The sequence below is a fragment of the Peromyscus eremicus genome, chromosome 6, assembly GCF_949786415.1.
Source record: "Peromyscus eremicus chromosome 6, PerEre_H2_v1, whole genome shotgun sequence".
NCBI classification, from domain to species: Eukaryota; Metazoa; Chordata; class Mammalia; order Rodentia; family Cricetidae; genus Peromyscus; species Peromyscus eremicus.
Window position 1 is genome coordinate 64,472,862 of NC_081421.1, and position 18,109 is coordinate 64,490,970.

At 46.0% G+C, this 18,109-nt stretch overlaps 1 protein-coding gene and 1 non-coding gene across 3 annotated transcripts in view; both read left to right on the forward strand.

Annotated features, from left to right (window-relative positions):
- Nup210l (nucleoporin 210 like) overlaps window positions 1-18,109 on the forward strand; it is a 101,493-nt gene that overhangs the window by 74,939 nt on the left and 8,445 nt on the right. For both annotated transcript variants that reach the window (XM_059265748.1, XM_059265747.1), the window contains 7 exons: window positions 957-1,115; window positions 2,303-2,394; window positions 6,653-6,827; window positions 8,168-8,343; window positions 11,369-11,586; window positions 14,306-14,442; window positions 16,433-16,559. In XM_059265748.1, the coding sequence (XP_059121731.1) occupies window positions 957-1,115; window positions 2,303-2,394; window positions 6,653-6,827; window positions 8,168-8,343; window positions 11,369-11,586; window positions 14,306-14,442; window positions 16,433-16,559 (1,084 nt within the window). The remainder of the gene's footprint in view (window positions 1-956; window positions 1,116-2,302; window positions 2,395-6,652; window positions 6,828-8,167; window positions 8,344-11,368; window positions 11,587-14,305; window positions 14,443-16,432; window positions 16,560-18,109) is intronic.
- On the forward strand, window positions 15,232-15,338 carry LOC131913910 (U6 spliceosomal RNA). Its single transcript, XR_009379983.1, has one exon. It is a non-coding gene; the product is annotated as a U6 spliceosomal RNA (small nuclear RNA).

Consider the following 18,109-nt stretch of genomic DNA (forward strand, 5'->3'; position numbering starts at 1 on the left):
CTGGATCTCGGTTGAGTGCCTTGCTTTAATGGATGGCTAACCAAACTGCCCCGCCATGGTTGCCTTTGGTCTCTGGTGGATCTGGATGGACATAGAGAAAATGAACAATGCAACTTAAGACTGTGTCTCTGGCCTGCAGAATTGGCTCAGCAGTTAAGAGCACTCATGGCTCTTTCAGAGGACCTGGGTTTGATTCCCAACACTCACATGGCTGCTCATGACCAGCTCAAGGGGATCCAACTCCCTCTCCTGGCCTCTGTGGGTACTACATGCAAATGGTACCCAGATGTAGTGCAGGCAAAACATTAATGTGTGTAAAATTAAATATTTTTCTTTGTTTATTTCTGTTGTTTTCGAGACAGGGTTTGTCTGTGTGATATCCCTGGCTGTCCTGGAACTCCCTCTATAGACCAGGCTGGCCTTGGATTTAACAGAGATTTGCCTGCCTCTGCCTCCCAAAGTGTTCTGGGATCAAAGGTGTGAGCCACTACCTCCCAGCAATAAAATTAAAATCTTTTTTTTTTTAAAGACCATCTCTAAGCTGAGTATAATGATGCATGCCTTTGATCTCAGAACTCTTTGGGAGGCAGAGGCAGGCAGATCTCTGAGTTCTAATCTAGCCTGATCTACATAGCAAATTTCGGAGTATCTATTATATAGCCCTGACTGTCCTGGAACTTATTCTGGCCTTGAACTCAGAGATCCACCTGACTCTACCTCCCGAATGCTGGGATTAAGTGCTTACGTAGCCACCACCACCACCACCAGGTTCTACCTTGAACTCTTGAACCTCCTACCTCGGCCCCTTGAGCACCAAGATTACAGATCTGCAGACCACTCCCCTTATGTGGTGCTTGAGATGGAACCCAGGCCTCCCTACATGAGAAGCAAGCCCAGCCCTCCAGCCCAGCCCTCACCTCCTGAGTGCTTTTTCAACCCATCCCTTTATTGTCTAGGTGTTTCTGCAACTTCCAGCAGAGAACAACTTCGCCATGGTTGTCCACACAAAAGCGGCCGGCAGGACCACGATCAAGGTCACTGTCCGAAGTGAGAGCAGCACCTTTGGGCAGTTTGAGGGGAGTGTGCTGGAACTGTCTGACGAGATTCAGATCCTGGTAAGTGCCCACCTAAATCACATTTCTATTAATCCAGCAGATGTGTTGCTGGGCACAGTTCCAATCTGCGTAACTAAGCTCTCACATGCCTTATCACTGCATTCTAGAAGAAATACTGAGTGGAGGCTGCAGGGATGCCCAGAGGGTAAAGTGCTTGCTGCAAAAGCCTGGGAACCTGAATTTGATTCCTAAATTGAAAAAGGCAGATCTGACGGTGCACATCTGTAACCTAGGACCCTACAACAGAAGGGAGGCTAAGGCTCTGGGCTGGCGCCGAGTCACAGGGCAGAAACGAGAAACACTGCCTCAACAGAGCTGGAGTCGAGAACCAACTCTTAAAAGCTGTCCTCTCACTTAAACTCAAAAAAAAAATTGTCCTCTGACCTCCACACAAATACAGTGGCATGCACATGCATGTGCCCGTGTGCGACCCCCACACACAAATAGTAAGTGTAAAAAAAAAAAAAAGTAAATAAATAAAAGACAAAAGACAAACGATCTTTCCCTTTATTTTGTCCTTGGTTCCTTGATTCAGTATAGGAAAGGACACTTAAGTAGGCAGCAGGGGAGCTGGATGGCGCCTCTGCTAACAGTATATAAGTCTTTGCTCCCAGATCCCAGTTCAGGGAACAGAGCTAAAACCAGGTCTCAAATACCTTTAATCTACCACAGAGGCTGTAGCCAGTGGGATTCGCCACATGGCCAGTACTTCAGGAATAGAGCTATGAGAATATAGTTTTAAATAATATATTATTTTAATAACATATAATGTATGATAATATCAATTTTAATAATATTTTAGTTCAGTTTTTGGAGACAGGGTCTCTCTATGTAGTCCTGGCTGTTCTGGAATTCTCTATATAGACCAGGCTGGCCTCAAAGTCACAGACTCTGCCACCTGCCTCTGCCCCCTGAGTGCTGGGATTAAAGGTGTGTGCCACTAGCCCAGCTTTAGATTGTATACTCTAGATTGTATCCGAAGATGTAGAAAGTCCATGGCTTGCTTCAGGGCAGAGTATGGTGGGATGATTAGACTAATTAGAAGTCCGGCAGACTGGTGACTTGTATTTACTGCGCATGTTCAACACACAATTCCCATTGGATTGTCCTGAAACCCATCCATATGTGAGTAAAGGTCACAACTTGTCTTTTCCTGAAATGAAGGAAAAATTATTTTCTCCCTGTAGGTATTTGAAAAACTCCAACTTTTCTATGCAGATTGCCAACCCGAGCAGATTCTGATGCCTATGAATTCTCAGCTCAAGCTCCACACCAACAGGTAAAGGAGAGGAAGGAAAGCGGGTTCTGACTTGAGGGAACCTCAGTAAGATGTCACACATGGGGATGGGGTGCTGGAGCGGCGGCTCAGCAGGGAGAGTCTGGACACTGCCCTGCAAGCCACTGGAACACAGACTACAAAACTGTCCTCTGTACTCTTCCGTCCGTTCGTCCGTCCGTCCGCTTGCCTCTCTCTCTCTCTCTCTCTCTCTCTCTCTCTCTCTCTCTCTCCCCTCTCTTTCTCTGTCTCTGTCTCTGTCTCTCTCTCTCTCTCTTTCACACACACACACACACACACACTGATAAATGGAGTTTAAGAGCTGGCAAGATGACAAGATATCCAGTTTCTAAAAATGCTTAGGGCACAAGCCTGATGACCTGAGTTCAAGCGCAGACCAAGTGAAAAATCAAGATGTGGGCAATCTGGCTTGAAGTAGGAAGTGCAGCAGCCAAAATGAGGCAGGGGTGGGGAGAGGAGGGGGGGAGAGGGGGGAGGAGGGAAGAGAGGGGCGTCTGTGGTTGGTATGTAAAATGAAAAAAATTAAATGAAAAACAAAATGAGACAAGGCGGCATGTGCACACCTGCACACACACATTAGTAATAATTTTAAAAACATTTAAAATGTTTAAATTGCACATGGAAAGAGCTACCATTTACTCTTAAGAGATTTTTCTAAACTGACAGTTTTTTCAGAGATTAAATAATTCATACAACATAAAAATAACCAAAAGGCTTACTTATTATTGCATGTATATGTGTGAGTGTGTGAGAGTGTGTGCATGTATGAGTGTGTGTGTATATGTGTGTGTGTGTGTGTGTGTGTGAGTGAGTGAGTGGATGGGTGAGTGTGTATGTGTGTCCCGGTCCAGGCACATGCCACAGTGAGCATGTGGAGGACAGAGTTCAACCTTCAGCAGTCAATTCTCTCTTTCGCTGATGGGATCCTAGGATCAAACACAAGTTGGGCTTTTGCGTCAAACACTTTTACCCAATTTGGCTATTTCTCTCTCTCTTTCTCTCTCTCTCTCTCTCTCTCTCTCTCTCTCTCTCTCTCTCTCTCTCTCTCTCTCTCGATAGGGACTCATAGAATCCAAGCTGACTCCTGATGTTCCTGCTTCTGCCTCCTCCGTGCTAGGAACACAGGGGTGTGCCGCCATGCTTGAGTTTCCATGTGTGTTTGAGACCGGCTCTCAACATCTTGATCCTCCTCCCCAGCTCCCTAAGTGTTATGCCATTCCACCTCAGTCATTTTCGCTTTTTAACTATTGTGAATAGAGATGCTGTGGACATCACTCACGTATGAGTATTTGTTTGAATATTTTCAGTTATTTTGTCCAAATAATTTTTTTGGTATGCAACAGGACTTGATTTTTCAAGAGAAAAGCATAGGCCTGGGGGTAGTGGTATATACCTGTAGTCCCAGCATGTGGGGTGCTAGAGATATGTGCTGGATATTGTATGTAAACTTGACACAAGCTAGAGTCATCTGAGAGGAGGGAACCTCAGTTGAGAAAATGCCTCTATAAATCATACTGTAGGCAAGCCTGTAGGCCATTTTCTTACTTAATGATTAATGGAGGAGGGCCCAGCCCATGGCAGGTGGTGCCATCCCTAGGATGGTGGTCCTGGGTTCTACAAGAAAGCAGGCTGGACAAGCCATGAGGAACAAGCCAGTAAGCAGCACCCCTCCATGGCCTCTGCATCATCTCCTGTCTCCAGGTTCCTGCCCTGCTTGAGTTCCTCCCCTGACTTCCCTCAGTGATGGACTGTTTTTGGAAGTGTAAGCCAAATAAACATTTTCCTCCCCAAGTTGCTTTTGGTTATGGTGTTCCATCACAGCAAGAGAAAGGTAAAGTAAGACAGGAAGATCAGGAATTCAAGGTCACCCTTGGCTACTTCGGAAGTTTAAGGTCAGCCTGGAATAAGAGAGACTCTGGGAGGCAGTGGAGAAACCAGCCAGAGCTAGGCATGGTGGCTCATACCTGGATGTCTCAGCACTAGAGGAGTGGAGGGATAATCAGGTGTTCAAGTTAATCTTGGGCTACGTAATAAACCAGCCTGGGCTACATGAGACCTTGCCTTAAAACACAGTTGTTTAGTCTTTGGGTCTGGTTATTTTGGGTGTGTGATTTTCTTTTTTAAATTTGCAACTTTTTGGGGAGGAGGGTGTTAGTGTTTTGTTTTTTGGGTTTTTGTTTGTTTGTTTGTTTGTTTTGTTTTGAGACAAGGTTTCTCTATGTGTCCTGGAGCTCACTATGTAGACAAGGCTGACCTCAAATTTATAGAGATCCACCTGCCTCTGCCTCCCAAGTGATAAGATTAAAGGTCACCTGTGAAGGAGAAGTGGATGAGCTCTACATGAGTGGACTGGGTGTGGGAGGATGGCAGAGGGCGAGGAGTGGGGGATGAGAACATAGGGAAATGGGAGGGTCAAGCTGGAACAGGGACAGTGGGAGGGCAGGGAGGAAGATACCATGATAGATGAGGACATCATGGGAATAGGAAGAGGCAGGGTGCTGGGGAGGCTCTCAGGAATCCACAAGGTTGACCCCACCTTGGTCTGCTGGCAGTGGTCTAGAGGGTGCCTGGACCGGTCTACTCTGATGACCAGCCTAGCAAATAACCTAGCTGTCATCATAGAGCCTTTGTCCAGTGACTGATGGAGGCAGATGCAGAGATCCACTGCCAGGCACCAGGCTCAGCTCTGGGAATCCAATTGATGAGAGAGAGGAGAGATACTGCAGGCAAGGGATGTAGAGATCATGATGGGAGGATGTGCAGAGATGACTGGCCACACTAGTGGAAGCCATGAACTGTGGACTGGTGGCTGTGGAGTCCCCATGGGACTGGACTAGGCCCTATGGATACGGAAGACGGTTGTTTGGCTCAAACTGTTTAGGGGGCATCCAGCCAGGGGGATCAGGATCTGTCCCTGGTCTATGGGTAGGCTTCTGGAATCCAGTGCCTGTGGTGTGACACCTTGCACAGCCTTGGTGCAGTGGGAAGGCGCTGGGATCTGCCTAGGCTCAGTGTGCTGGGCTCTGCTGACTCCCCATGGGAGACCTCGATTTGGGGAATGTAGGGATGTGGGGTGGCTTGGGAAAGAGGGCTGGGGGTGGGAGGAGGGAGGAGGGGGGATCTGTGGATAGTATGTGGAGTGAGTAGAATATTTCTTAATAAAGAAAAATGAAAAAAAGAGATTAAGGCTCACCATGCCATGCTCAAGGTTTTCATTTTTTAATTGTTTGTTTATCTTTTATTTTTATATGTACATGTGTATGGTTGTATGAGCTTTTGTGTCCTTCATGTGTGTAGGATTCTGTGAAACAGAAGAGGGGATCAATCCTCTGGAATTGGAGTTACAGACAGTTGTGAGCTGACATGTGGGTGCTGGGAATTGAATCCTGGTACTCTGGAAGAACATCCAGTGCTATTAACCCCTGAGCCATCTCTCCATTCCCCTTGTTGTTATTTTGAGACAGTCTCACTATGTAGTCCAGGCTATCCTGGAACTTGCTCTGTAGACCAGGCTGGCCTTGAACTTACAGAGATCCACCTGCCTCTGCCTCCCAGTGCTAGGATTAAAGATGTGCACCATCACTCCCAGTTCCTCAACTTTTATAATAAGGTTTAAAAAGGTTGGGGCTGGAGAGATGGCTCAGAGGATAAGAGCACTGATTGCTCTTCCAGAGGTCCTGAGTTCAATTCCCAGCACCCACATGGCAGCTCACAAACTGTCTATAACTCCAGTTCCAGGGGACCCAACACCCTCACAGAGACATGCATGCACACAGAACACCAATGCACATAAAATAAAAATTAAAATATAAATAAATAAAAATATTTTTTTAAAAAATGTAAAAAAATTTTAAGAATAGAAACAGGAAGAAAAGGAGAAAGGGAAGGAGGGAGTGTGGGTGGGGAAGTGGAGGGGGAAGGGAAAAAGTTTAAGCCATGGGGCTGACTTTGCCTGAGGAACATGGAGAATACAGTTCCAGAGCACAGATTCCAACAGTCTTCCTCAAAACTGTCTTTTTAAGTTTTTAGTTTTCTAAGACAGGGTTTTTATGTACAGCCCAAGCTAGCCTGGAGTTCACTCTGTGGACTCAAACTCATGGCAATCCTCTTGCCTCAGCCACCAGTGCTGGTAGTACAGGGGAGCCAATACATTCATCCCGGTCTTGCCAGTCCTCACCTGTTTCCCTCTGACCAGACGGGGTCCCCAAGAGTGTGCCTACTTGTTCTGCTTACCTCCTAGAGAAGGCGCGGCCTTTGTGAGTTCCCGTGTTCTCAAGTGTTTCCCTAATTCTTCGGTCATTGAAGAAGATGGTCAAGGGCTCCTGAGATCTGGATCCATTGCGGGCACTGCAGTGTTAGAAGTCACCTCTATAGAACCCTTCGGAGTCAATCAAACAACCATAACTGGAGTCCAGGTGAGTCAGGGACTAAATCAATAAAATAATGGGGTCTATGATCTAGCTCAGTAGTAGAGCGCTTGCCTAGCATGCAAAAGCTGGGATCTGACCCCAGCACCTCAAAAACCCAACAAGTAAATAAATAAGGATAACAAAGTAGACGGAAGGCCCTGGCCCTGAAAGGAAATGTCTTCCTGAGAACTAGGAGCTTCTCTGAAAGACAAGTGAACCCGTAAGAGCAGATCCCGACGTGGCTTCAAAGCAGCATACGAAAACGGACTATGCCGCCTTTGAAGAGAGGGCTTGGGTCATATTAGTGTGACTGCCTTCCAACAGCTTTGCCAAGAGTGGTGAGGGCAAAGGATAGAACTGCTTCTGTCAGAGCTGGGTGTGGTGGCCCATGACTTCAGTCCCAGACTCAGGAAGCTGAGGCACAAGGATGCTGCAGGTTCAAGGCCAGCGTGGGCAACAGAATGAGACCATATCTCAAAAATAATGTCTGACTCTGATATAGAATTAAACATTTTAGAGTGGAAAGAGGCCTCAGAATACTTCTTGGCCTTCTGGCTAAGATCAAATGTAGAAAAGGTCTCAGAGGCATGTTAATCTAACAAGAATCATTTAGGCATTAGAAATATACATATTCCAGCCCATATATTAGTCCTGCTGTGTGCATAACCTCTTTTTACTACCGTAAGAACTGTATGGGCTGCATGTAACTGAGAAGGAAGCTGAGATCCAGAACTACCTACAGCTATGAAGTGACAAACTGGGATCAGATTGTATTTGTCTTACTGTAGTGCAGCCTTCATACCATGGGGGGAGTCCACTGTATTCCTGATAATCAATCACCGAGTGATAGATCCCAAGCACTCTGCAGAGAACGGACTAACTACACTACAGCTTCTCTTTGCCTGCCAGCTTAAATAATGAAATAGCCATCGCCTGTGACATCATATTCCTTTCGCTACAAGCATGTCAGTCAAAGGCTCTGCCCTACAGAGGAGTACCGGGGCTGGGGAAGTGGGTAACGGCACAGGTACAAGCCTGAATTCGGATCCCCGTAACCCACAGAAGAGCCAGATGTGGTAGTGCAAGCATGTGTAATCCCAGTGGGCCTACAAGAAATGGGAGGCAGAGACAGGAGAAACTCCAGAAACTCAAGGGCCGGCTAGCCCGACTTCCACGGCAGTGAGGAGACCTGGTCAGGATCGGAAGGCAGGGATCAACAGCACATGGCTGTCCTCCGGCCTCCACACACACACTCAGCTTGTGGCCTTGACTACAGGTCGTAGAGTGTGATAGCAGCTCTTGTCCAGAGCTGCAGTCCCTGTACCGGTGGGTTTTGTCTCCCACAGGTAGCACCAGTGACATACCTTCGAATGAGCAGCTACCCCAAGCTACACACAGCCCAAGGAAGGACCCTGTCAGCCTTTCCCTTGGGCATGTCTCTCACCTTTATTGTTGAGTTTTATAATAACATTGGAGAGAAATTCCACACCCACAATACTCGACTTTATATGGCTCTGAACAGGTACGGAAGTCAAAGGGGTGTTGTTAGCACCGTGGTGGAAACCTGACAGTTAAGTCGGTGTTCTGCAGCGCTTTCGGCAGATTCCTCTTACACTCAGAACTTGGAGTCTGATCTCTATTTTTTTTTCTCAAAATTAAAATAATGAGCCATGTGTGGTGGTACATCCCTGTAATAAGGAATGTAAAGTGGGGGGAAAAAAATCTCAAGATTCAAAGCCAGCCTGGGCTTCATGCATAGCAATGAGTTCAGGCCAATGTGGGCTACAGAGTATGACCCTGTTTTAAGGCAAAGGGGGCTGAGGGATGACCAGGTATATAGCTAAGAGATAGGACACTCCTAACGTGCAAAGCACACACACACACACACACACACACACACACACACACACACACATACACATGCACACACACACAGAGAGCCAGAACCAGTTAGTTAAAGAGTAGTGTTGTCAGCTGGGCTTGGTGCCTATAACAAAGTACTTAGGAAACTGACACAGGAGGATTGCCATGAGATGAAGGAAGCTCCAGGCCAGCCTGGACAACAAACTGAAACTCTCTCCAAACAACAAAATGGGCTAGAGAGATGGCTCAGCAGTTCAGAGTGCTCATTGCACTTGCAGAGAACTGAGGTCAGTTCCCAGCATCCACACTGGGAAAGTCACACCACATGTAACTCCAGTCCCAGGACATCCAGCGCCCTCTGCGGCACCCTCCTCAGCCTCTGAGGGTATACACGCACAAAACTACTTTGTTTGAGATATGATTTTTCTGTGTAGCCCTGGCTGTCCTAGAACTCACTCTGTAGACCAGACTGCACCCAAATTCACAGAAATCCACCTGTCTCTGCTGCCCACCTGGCAAAATAAAACAATATTTTTAAGAAAATGTTGTCAGGGGCTGGAAAGATGGCTCAGCAGTTAAGAGCACTGACTGCTCTTCCAGAGGACTTGAGTTCAATTCCCAACACCTACATGGCAGGTAACAACTGTCTGTAACTCCAAGATCTGACCCTCTCACACAGACATATATATGCAGGCAAACCACCAATGTACATGTAATAAGAATAAATAAATTAGCCGGGCGGTGGTGGCGCACGCCTTTAATCCCAGCACTCGGGAGGCAGAGCCAGGAGGATCTCTGTGAGTTCGAGGCCAGCCTGGGCTACCAAGTGAGTTCCAGGAAAGGCGCAAAGCTACACAGAGAAACCCTGTCTTGAAAAAAAAACAAAACAAAAAAATTAATTAATTAATTAATTAATTAATTATAAATAAAAAAGAAGAAAATATTGTCAGTCAGGTGGCATATGCCTTTGATCCCAGCACTCAGGAGACAGAGACAGGTGGATCTCTATGAGTTTGAGATCAGCCTTGTCTACATAGCAAGACCTGGGCTTCCTAGGACTCTATGGTAAGACCCTGTCTCAAAAAAAAAAAGAGTATTGCTAATTTAGAAAGTTTCCACTGGGCAGTGGTGGCTCAGGCCTTTAATCCCAGCACTTGGGAGGCAGAAGCAGGCAGACCTCTGTGAGTTCGAGGCCAGCCTGGTCTACAAAGTGAGATCCATGAAAGGCGCAAAGCTACACAGAGAAACCCTGCTCGAAAAGCCAAAAAGAGTTTCCAGTAAGTCTTGAGTCTTCAAGTGTTAATTTATGAAATATCCACAAGGAACTAACTAGAGTATTATCAGAGAGCTTTACTGGGCATTCATTCTTTGAGCCCTTACACTCTCAGGAATTGTTTCTTATATTCCCTAATAAATCTTCTTTCATTTTGTTTAAAAATGAAATAAAATAGACAGCTTGACTCAAGCCAGATATTGTGACATACTCCTATAATCCCAGCACAGCTATTGAGAGATGGAGGTGGGCGGAGCAGGAATTCAATGGCATCCACAACTACATAGGAATTTGAGGCTGGCCTACACTACATGAAACTGTCCCAAAACAACAACACAAGGAAGTTTTATTGTGACCAGGTGTAGTGGCGAAAACCTTTAATCCCAGTACTCAGAAGACAGAGGCAGTCAGATTTTTGTGAGTTCGAGGCCAGCCTGATCTAGAGAGCAAGTTCCAGGATAGCCAAGGCTACACAGTGAGACCTTGTCTTTAAAGAAAAACAACAAACAAACAAAAAAATCTTCATTAGGAAGAGCTAATGTGCCTGTAACCCCAGCATTTAGGAGGCTGAAACAGAAGGATTGAAGGTTTGAGGCCAGACTGGGTTGCATAATAAAACTTTCAAGAAAAGCAAGACAGCATAAAGAACCAGGCATGGTAGTGCTTATCCATTATCCTAGCACTTGGGAGGTGGAGGCAGGAAGATCAGAAATTCAAAGTCATCCTGAGCTACACGCAGGGTCAAGGGAAGCCTGGATTACGTGAGAGCCTCTCAACAAACTAACAGGGCCAGTGGTGGTTCAGCAGGCACTGGCTGCCAAGCTTGGTGACCTGAGTTCAGGTCCCAAATCATGGGAGGACAGACCCGACCCCCCAAAAGTCCTTGTGCCATACATGTGCCCATCACACACACACAGAGAATAAAACTTTTTTTTTTTTTTTTTTTTTTTTGGTTTTTCGTAACAGGGTTTCTCTGTGTAGCTTTGCGCCTTTCCTGGAACTCACTCTGTAGCCCAGGCTGGCCTCGAACTCACAGAGATCCGCCTGGCTCTGCCTCCCGAGTGCTGGGATTAAAGGCGTGCACCACCACCGCCCGGCGAGAATAAAAACTTTAAAACAAACTCACGGCAAAGTCTCTTCCCTCAACCTTTTCCTATGTAGTATCGCTTTACAGAAATTGTTTGTTTATGACTGGGCCTTGCTTTGTAGTTCTGGCTAGCCTGGTACTCACTATATAGCCCATACTGGCTTGGAACTTGGTGTCGTGATGCTGGGCACACAGGAATGTGCCACTACACCCAGCTTTTCACTGGCAGCCTGGGCCTCCTGCATGCTGGCTAAACACCCCATCCCTGAATCCCATGCTCAGCCGTCCTTTTCAGACCCTCCTGCCTTTTGTGTCTTCTTTCAGAGATGACTTGCTGCTCATTGGACCAGGAAACAAAAACTATACATATATGGCCCAGGCCGTGAACAGAGGGGTGACCGTTTTGGGGCTTTGGGACCAAAGGCACCCTGGTATGGCAGATTACATTCCTGTTGCTGTAGAACACGCCATTGAGCCGGACACCAAGCTTACCTTTGTTGGAGATGTCATCTGCTTCAGCACGCACCTCGTCAATCAGCATGGTAGGCGTACTTCTCCTTAACCGCACAAAAGGCAGTTCTGTCAGGTGGGCGGCACACGCCTTCAATACCAGCACTTGGGAGGCAGAGGCAGGCAGATCTCTGTGAGGTTGAGGCCAGCCTGGTCTATACAACCAGTTCCAGGTTAGCCAGGGCTACATAGTATAAGACCCTTCCCCCCAACCCCCCAAAAATATTTATTTATTTTGATTTCTTATGACATTTTATTTATTTGTGTGTGAGGACAAGAAGAACTTGGGTGAGTTAGCTCTGATCTTTCACCAGTTGGGTCCCAAGTATTGTACTCAGGTCATCAGACTTAGTAGTAGGACCCCTTACCCGCTGAGCCATCTTGATGGCCCGAAGTGTTTGATTATTTGTCATACTAGCTGATAATTCTCAGCTGACCGGCCATTTTCTCAATAACCAATTAGAAGTCAAGTAGTTAGCACTTACCAACTGCCTACTGAACACAACTTTATATTATATAATGTAGATTATCTGGGGTGCTGTGTCTTCATCTCGGCTTTTGAAGGAAGGTAACTACTAGTTTAAGAATAATAAAAAGCTGAGCCAGGCGGTCGGATCTCTGTGAGTTCAAGGCCAGCCTGGTCTACAGAGTGAGTTCTAGGACAGGTTCCAAAGCTACACAGAGAAACCCTGTCTCAGAAAAACAAAAAAAAGAATAATAAAAGCTGGACTAAAGAGATGGCTCCGTGGTGAAGGGCACTTCTTATTCTCGAGAGGACCAGGGTTCAATGCCCAGCATGTACATGGTGGCTCACAACCATCTGTATACTCCCTCTTCTGGCCTCCACAGGCAACAGGCACATGTGTGGTGTACATATATGCATATTGGCAGAACATTCATACACAAAATTTAAAAATCTAAAAATATTTGAAATTATAATCATTGATGAAATACGAGAAATAAAAAAAACAATGAGACTTGAGTTCTAGGAAACAAGTATTGATATGCAGTTCTATGAGGCAGCAGTCAAGGCCTAATCTAATGTCCGATAGGTCACTGTGGCAGATTTGTATGGTGTGTGGTACACATGCCATGGCATGCATGAAGGTCAAAGGACAACGTTATGGAGTTGGTTCTTTCCTTCCGCTAGGGACTCGGGATCAGACGCAGGTCATCAGGCTTGCACAGCAAACACATGTACCATCCGAGCCAAGCCATCTTGCCAACCCTAGACTATGTTAATCAGCAAAACATTTCTGTTGGAAGTTCTATTAAGTTCAATAAAAATAATGGAAATTAGTCCTTGGGTTCAAACCAAAAATAGCACTCAAAAGTAAAAAGTAAATAGCACTCAAAAATACAAAGTAAATTTCCCGTTGGTGAGGAAACATGAGTTCTTTGGCTTCACAGACAGTATGTCCCAAAGTGGCATTCGTTGCCACACATCATGTGTTGTGGAGCACTGTTCTCTTGTTCTCTAAGCATACAGCTATTGTTTGCATCAGAGCAACGGGACTCCTTCCGGTAGACCCCGAGATCAGACCTGTTCGGTGCTGATGCTGCCTCAGAGAAGGAAGGATGGAGAGGGTCATTGGAGCCTCACACTTTCGCCCCTCGCAGTTCGTTGGATGTGATTCTGCTCTGATTGCATCAAACCTCTTAGCCTTGAGGGGTGCTAGAGCACACACACACAGTGTGGAAGGCTAACTGAAGGAGGGATTCCATCTGTGCAGCTATGGGGGCTGTCATCCATGTTGGGGTGACTCTCCAGTAGTGTGGCAGCTTCAGGGTCACCCATGCTCTATAAGTAAGCCCAATAAACTTATTAGTTTCCCAAGTTGAACTTGGATTTGGTCTGTCACTGGTGCCCTATAAGGAGGGGGTGAACAGTCTATGTCTTCCCAGGGAAGAGTTCCTGCAGCCGTCCATGTATGACTGGCTGGGTGGTGTAGGGTTTGGGCTTTGGTCTCTTTTCTGGGAACTATGGATACGTGCTGAGTTAAGTGACAGCACTGGACCTAATTCTAACACACACTACATGTTTTATACTTGTTACAAAGGTGGTCCTAATCAGCCAAGGGCAAATCTCTGCCTTGGAGCTGACTTGCAATGACCGATGTACATTCCAAGGCCTGTGAGCTAAGCTTGCTTCAAAGTCAGCAATGAAAATTACAGTTCCACAAGTGTAAATCTCAGATGAAGCAAACTTTGTTTTTAAACATTTATGGGCGTGGGGGGCACACGTGACAGGATACACATATGAAGGACAGAGGACAACTTCCGGCACACGTGTCAGGATACACAGGGTCAGAGGACAACTTCCGGCACGTGTGTCAGGATACACACACATATGAGTGTCCAAGGACAACCCTCAGGAGTCAGTTCTGTGTTTTCTCCCACCGTGTGGGTCTTGGAAATTAGCTCAGGCTTTATCGCAGTGACTTTGCCTGCTGAGCAGCTTGCCGGCCGCAGAAGCAAGGCCTTTTGCTGGGTTTGGCCAGGACTACCCTCCAGTGTTGCATTCTGGAATCTTGAGAGACAACCCAGTGTACACTAGGAAGGGTGAGGAAGCAGAAGAGCTGCTGGTCAGGGTCAGAAACCCAGTAGGCGTCGGGTGAAACAGATACTCAGAAAAGCTACCTACGTTCTTGGAAAAGAGTGGTCTGGAGCGGCTGACTGAGACTTTGAATGAAGTAACTTGTTAATTTATACTGAGAATTGCAGCCAGGCACTTTCTCTGGTCTTTCTCAGGTGAGCCTGGGGTGTGGATGATCTCTACCAACAATATCATACAGACAGACACTGTCACTGGAGTAGGAGTGGCGAGGAGCCCAGGAACCGCAACAATCTTTTATGACATCCCTGGAGTCGTGAAGACGTTTCGAGAGGTACAGCTAACCGCACCAAGCTGAGGAGACTAGCGTGACTGTGCATTTGTAGACTCTACATGCAGAAATATCCTAGGATGGAAGTGCGCTTGCTAACAGACCCCAAAACAGCTGGTGGGCTGGGAAACATTTCAGTGACAGCATTTGCTAGCATGCTAAGACCTAGCTTCAACCTCAAGCACCTTAAAACAAAACAACAGGCAGAGCCAGGCGGATCTCTGTGAGTTCGAGGCCAGCCTGGGCTACCAAGTGAGTTCCAGGAAAGGCGCAAAGCTACACAGAGAAACCCTGTCTCGAAAAACCAAAAAAAAAAAAAAAAAAAAAACAACAAAGCTATTCTATTTTTTATTGTATTTGTTTGTTTGTTTGTTTGTTCATTTATTTTGTTTTTCTGTGTAGCCTGGAACTCTGTGTCCTAGAACTCTTTATGTAGACCAGGCTGGCCTCAAAATCAGAGATCTCCCTGCCTCTGCCTCCTGAGTGCTGGGATTAAAGGTATGTGCCACTACACCTGGCTTCAGAAAAGCAATTTTTATAAAAAGTAGTTAGAATTCTTACCAGAAGAATGACTAATCTGATTACTGTTTTTAAGAGATCACTATGAAGCCAGACGGTGGTGGCGCACTCTTTTAATCCCAGCATTCAGAAGGCAGAGGCAGGCAGATCTCTGAGTTCGTGGCTAGCCTGGACTACAGAGTGAGCTCTAGGACAGCCAGGGCTACACAGAGAAACCCTGTCTTGAACCCCCCACAAAAAACAAACAAACAAAAACCCCAGAGATCACTATGAGCGCTCCATTCAGCAGCGCATATACGAAAATAGAGCAATACAGGCAGGGTTAGCCATGGCCCCTCCACAAGGATGACAGACAAATTCATGAAGCATTTCATACTTTTATCATTAAAAACCTGAGAGACCTAGGCATCATGGGGAGAGCCTGGCTGCCTCTGTCTGTCCTGAGCCAGGTGCCATCACTGTAAGGAAATGCTTCAGAAATTCGCTGGCTCCTTCAAACCAAAGGAAAAAAAAGACAGAGAGGAACCACTGTGAGGGCTGGGAGATGGCTCAGCTGGTAACCCAGAACCAGATGTGGTGACAGTCACCTGTAACTCACCTGTAACCCCAGCACCCCTGTGGTGAGACAGGAGGCAGGAACAGGAACCTGCCAGATGCTCTCTTAGCAGCAGAAACAAGAGAGATCCTGCCTCAAAACAAGGTGGAAGGTGAGCCTGGAAAAGTCCTCTAACCTGCACATGGCCTGGCATGCATGTGCCCACACTCACACATGCAAACAAAGTCTTAGATGGCTCATTGTGAGCCTGGTGCTACATACCTGTAATCCCAGCATGCAAGAGGTTGAGGAAGGATTTCGGAAACTGGAATTCAAGGACAGCCTCTGCTACACAGTGAGGTTCAGGCCAGCCTGGGCTACAGTGAGAGACCTTGTCTCAAAACGAGAAAACTTCTCCCGGGCTGGGGATGTAGCACAGTAGGTAGAGTGCTTTATCACATAAACCAGGTGTGTCTTTAATCCCAACACTGGGAATGTGGACATGGAGGCTGGAAGATCAGAAATTCAAGGTCATTGTAGGCTATAAAGGGAGATTCAGGCCAGCCTGGGATACATGAGACCCTGTCTCAAAATTTAAAAAAAAAAAAAATAATAATAATAATTTCAACTGGGCAGCGGTGGTGCACGCCTTTAATCCCAGCACAGAGCCAGGTAGGTGTCTGTGAGTTCAAGGCCAGTCTGATCTACAGAGCGAGATCCAGGACAGGCACCAAAACTACACAGAGAAACCCTGTCTCGCAAATCAAAACAAAACAAAACAAAAATCATTTCAGCAGTAAACAGGTTTTTTTTTGTTTGTTTGTTTCTCAAATAATCAGAATGCCAGTTTGCATTTGTATGAAATAGATACTTTTGGTTGAAATACATTATAAGGGGTAAAGATGGAGGGGACCAGATATTCCTTTGGTTTGCTGACAGGTGGTAGTCAATGCATCATCAAGATTAACACTCAGCTATGACCTGAAGACTTACCTCACCAATATCCCCAATGCAACTGTGTTCAAACTCTTCATCAGCACCGGGAGACATGATGTTAACCTCAAAGGTAGGGAACTTCCCCACAGGCCTCCTGATTATGTCCATCTTCCTTTGCCTCCCTCAATTATTTTACTCCTTTGGACTAACATGTTTCCTTTGATTGGCTATGCATAGTATCACATACCTGCAATGCTAGCATGTGAAAAGCTGAGACACAAGCATTATAGCATGATCAAGGACACCCTGGGCTACATAGCAAGATCCTATCTCAATAATAAATAAAACAAAAAAATTCATTGTGCTTCAAAATTGTCTCCAATTTTTATGAAGATTTCTATTATTTTTATTTATGTGTAGGTATATGGGTATATGCGCATGGGTGTAGGGGCCTCAGTGGCCGGACACCTGACATGGGTGCTAGGAAATGAACTTGGTCCTCTAGAAGAGCAAGAGCTTAACCGTTGAGCATCTCTCTAGCCCAATTAGCTCTCAATCTGTGGGCTGGGACCACTTGGAGGTTGAACAACCCTTTTACAGGGGTCACCTAAGACCATCAGAAAACAGATATTTCACATTACTATTCATAACAGTAGCAAAATTACAGTTATGAAGTAGCTACAAAATAATTTAATGGTTGGGGTTCACCACAACATGAGGCGCTGTATTAAAGGGTCACAGTGTTAGGAAGATTGCCGGGCGGTGGTGGCGCACACCTTTAATCCCAGCACTCGGGAGGCAGAGGCAGGCGGATCTTTGTGAGTTCGAGGCCAGCCTGGTCTACAAAGCAAGTTCCAGGACAGTGTGGGCTACACAGAGAAACCCTGTCTCGAAAAACCAAATAAATAAATAAAGGGTCACAGCGTTAGGAAGATTGGGAACCACTGCTCTAGCCCTTGATTCCATCTTGACACAGAAAATGAAGTCAATGAGATTTCAAAAATTATGACTGGATTAAAGTTTGGATTTTTATAGCTAGGCAGCAGTGGCACACACCTTTAATCCCAGCACTTGGGGAGGCAGAGACAAGCAGATCTGGTTGGAGGCCAGCCTGGTCTACAGAGTGAGTTCCAGAACAACCAGGACTACACAGAGAAACCCTGTCTTAAAAAAAAAAAAAAAAAAAAAAGTTTGGATTTTTCCTTTTTTTGTGGTGCTGGAGATCAAAGCCAGTGTCATGCATGCTATTATACTGCTGAGGCATACCCTAGCCTGGATTAATGGCTTTTAGGTTTTTTTGTGTTTTTGAGACAGTTTCACTATGTAGCCCAGGCTGGCCTTGAACTTTGGCCTCTGCCTCTGGAGTGCTAGGATTAATGATATGTTAGGTTTTTTTTTTATATATATATAAGATTTTTATTCAGCCGGGGGGTCTGTGGCACACACCTCTAATCCCAGCACTCGGGAGGCAGAGCCAGATGGATCTCTGTGAGTTCGAGCCCATCCTGGTCTGCAGAATGAGATCCAGGACAGGCACCAAAACTACACAGAGAAACCCTGTCTCAAAAAACAAAAAACAAAAAAAAAAAAAAAGATTTTTTATTCACGTGTATGACTGCCTTCTGTTCAGGTTCCCTCAAAGGCCATACAAGGATGTCAAATACCCTAGAGCTTGAGTTA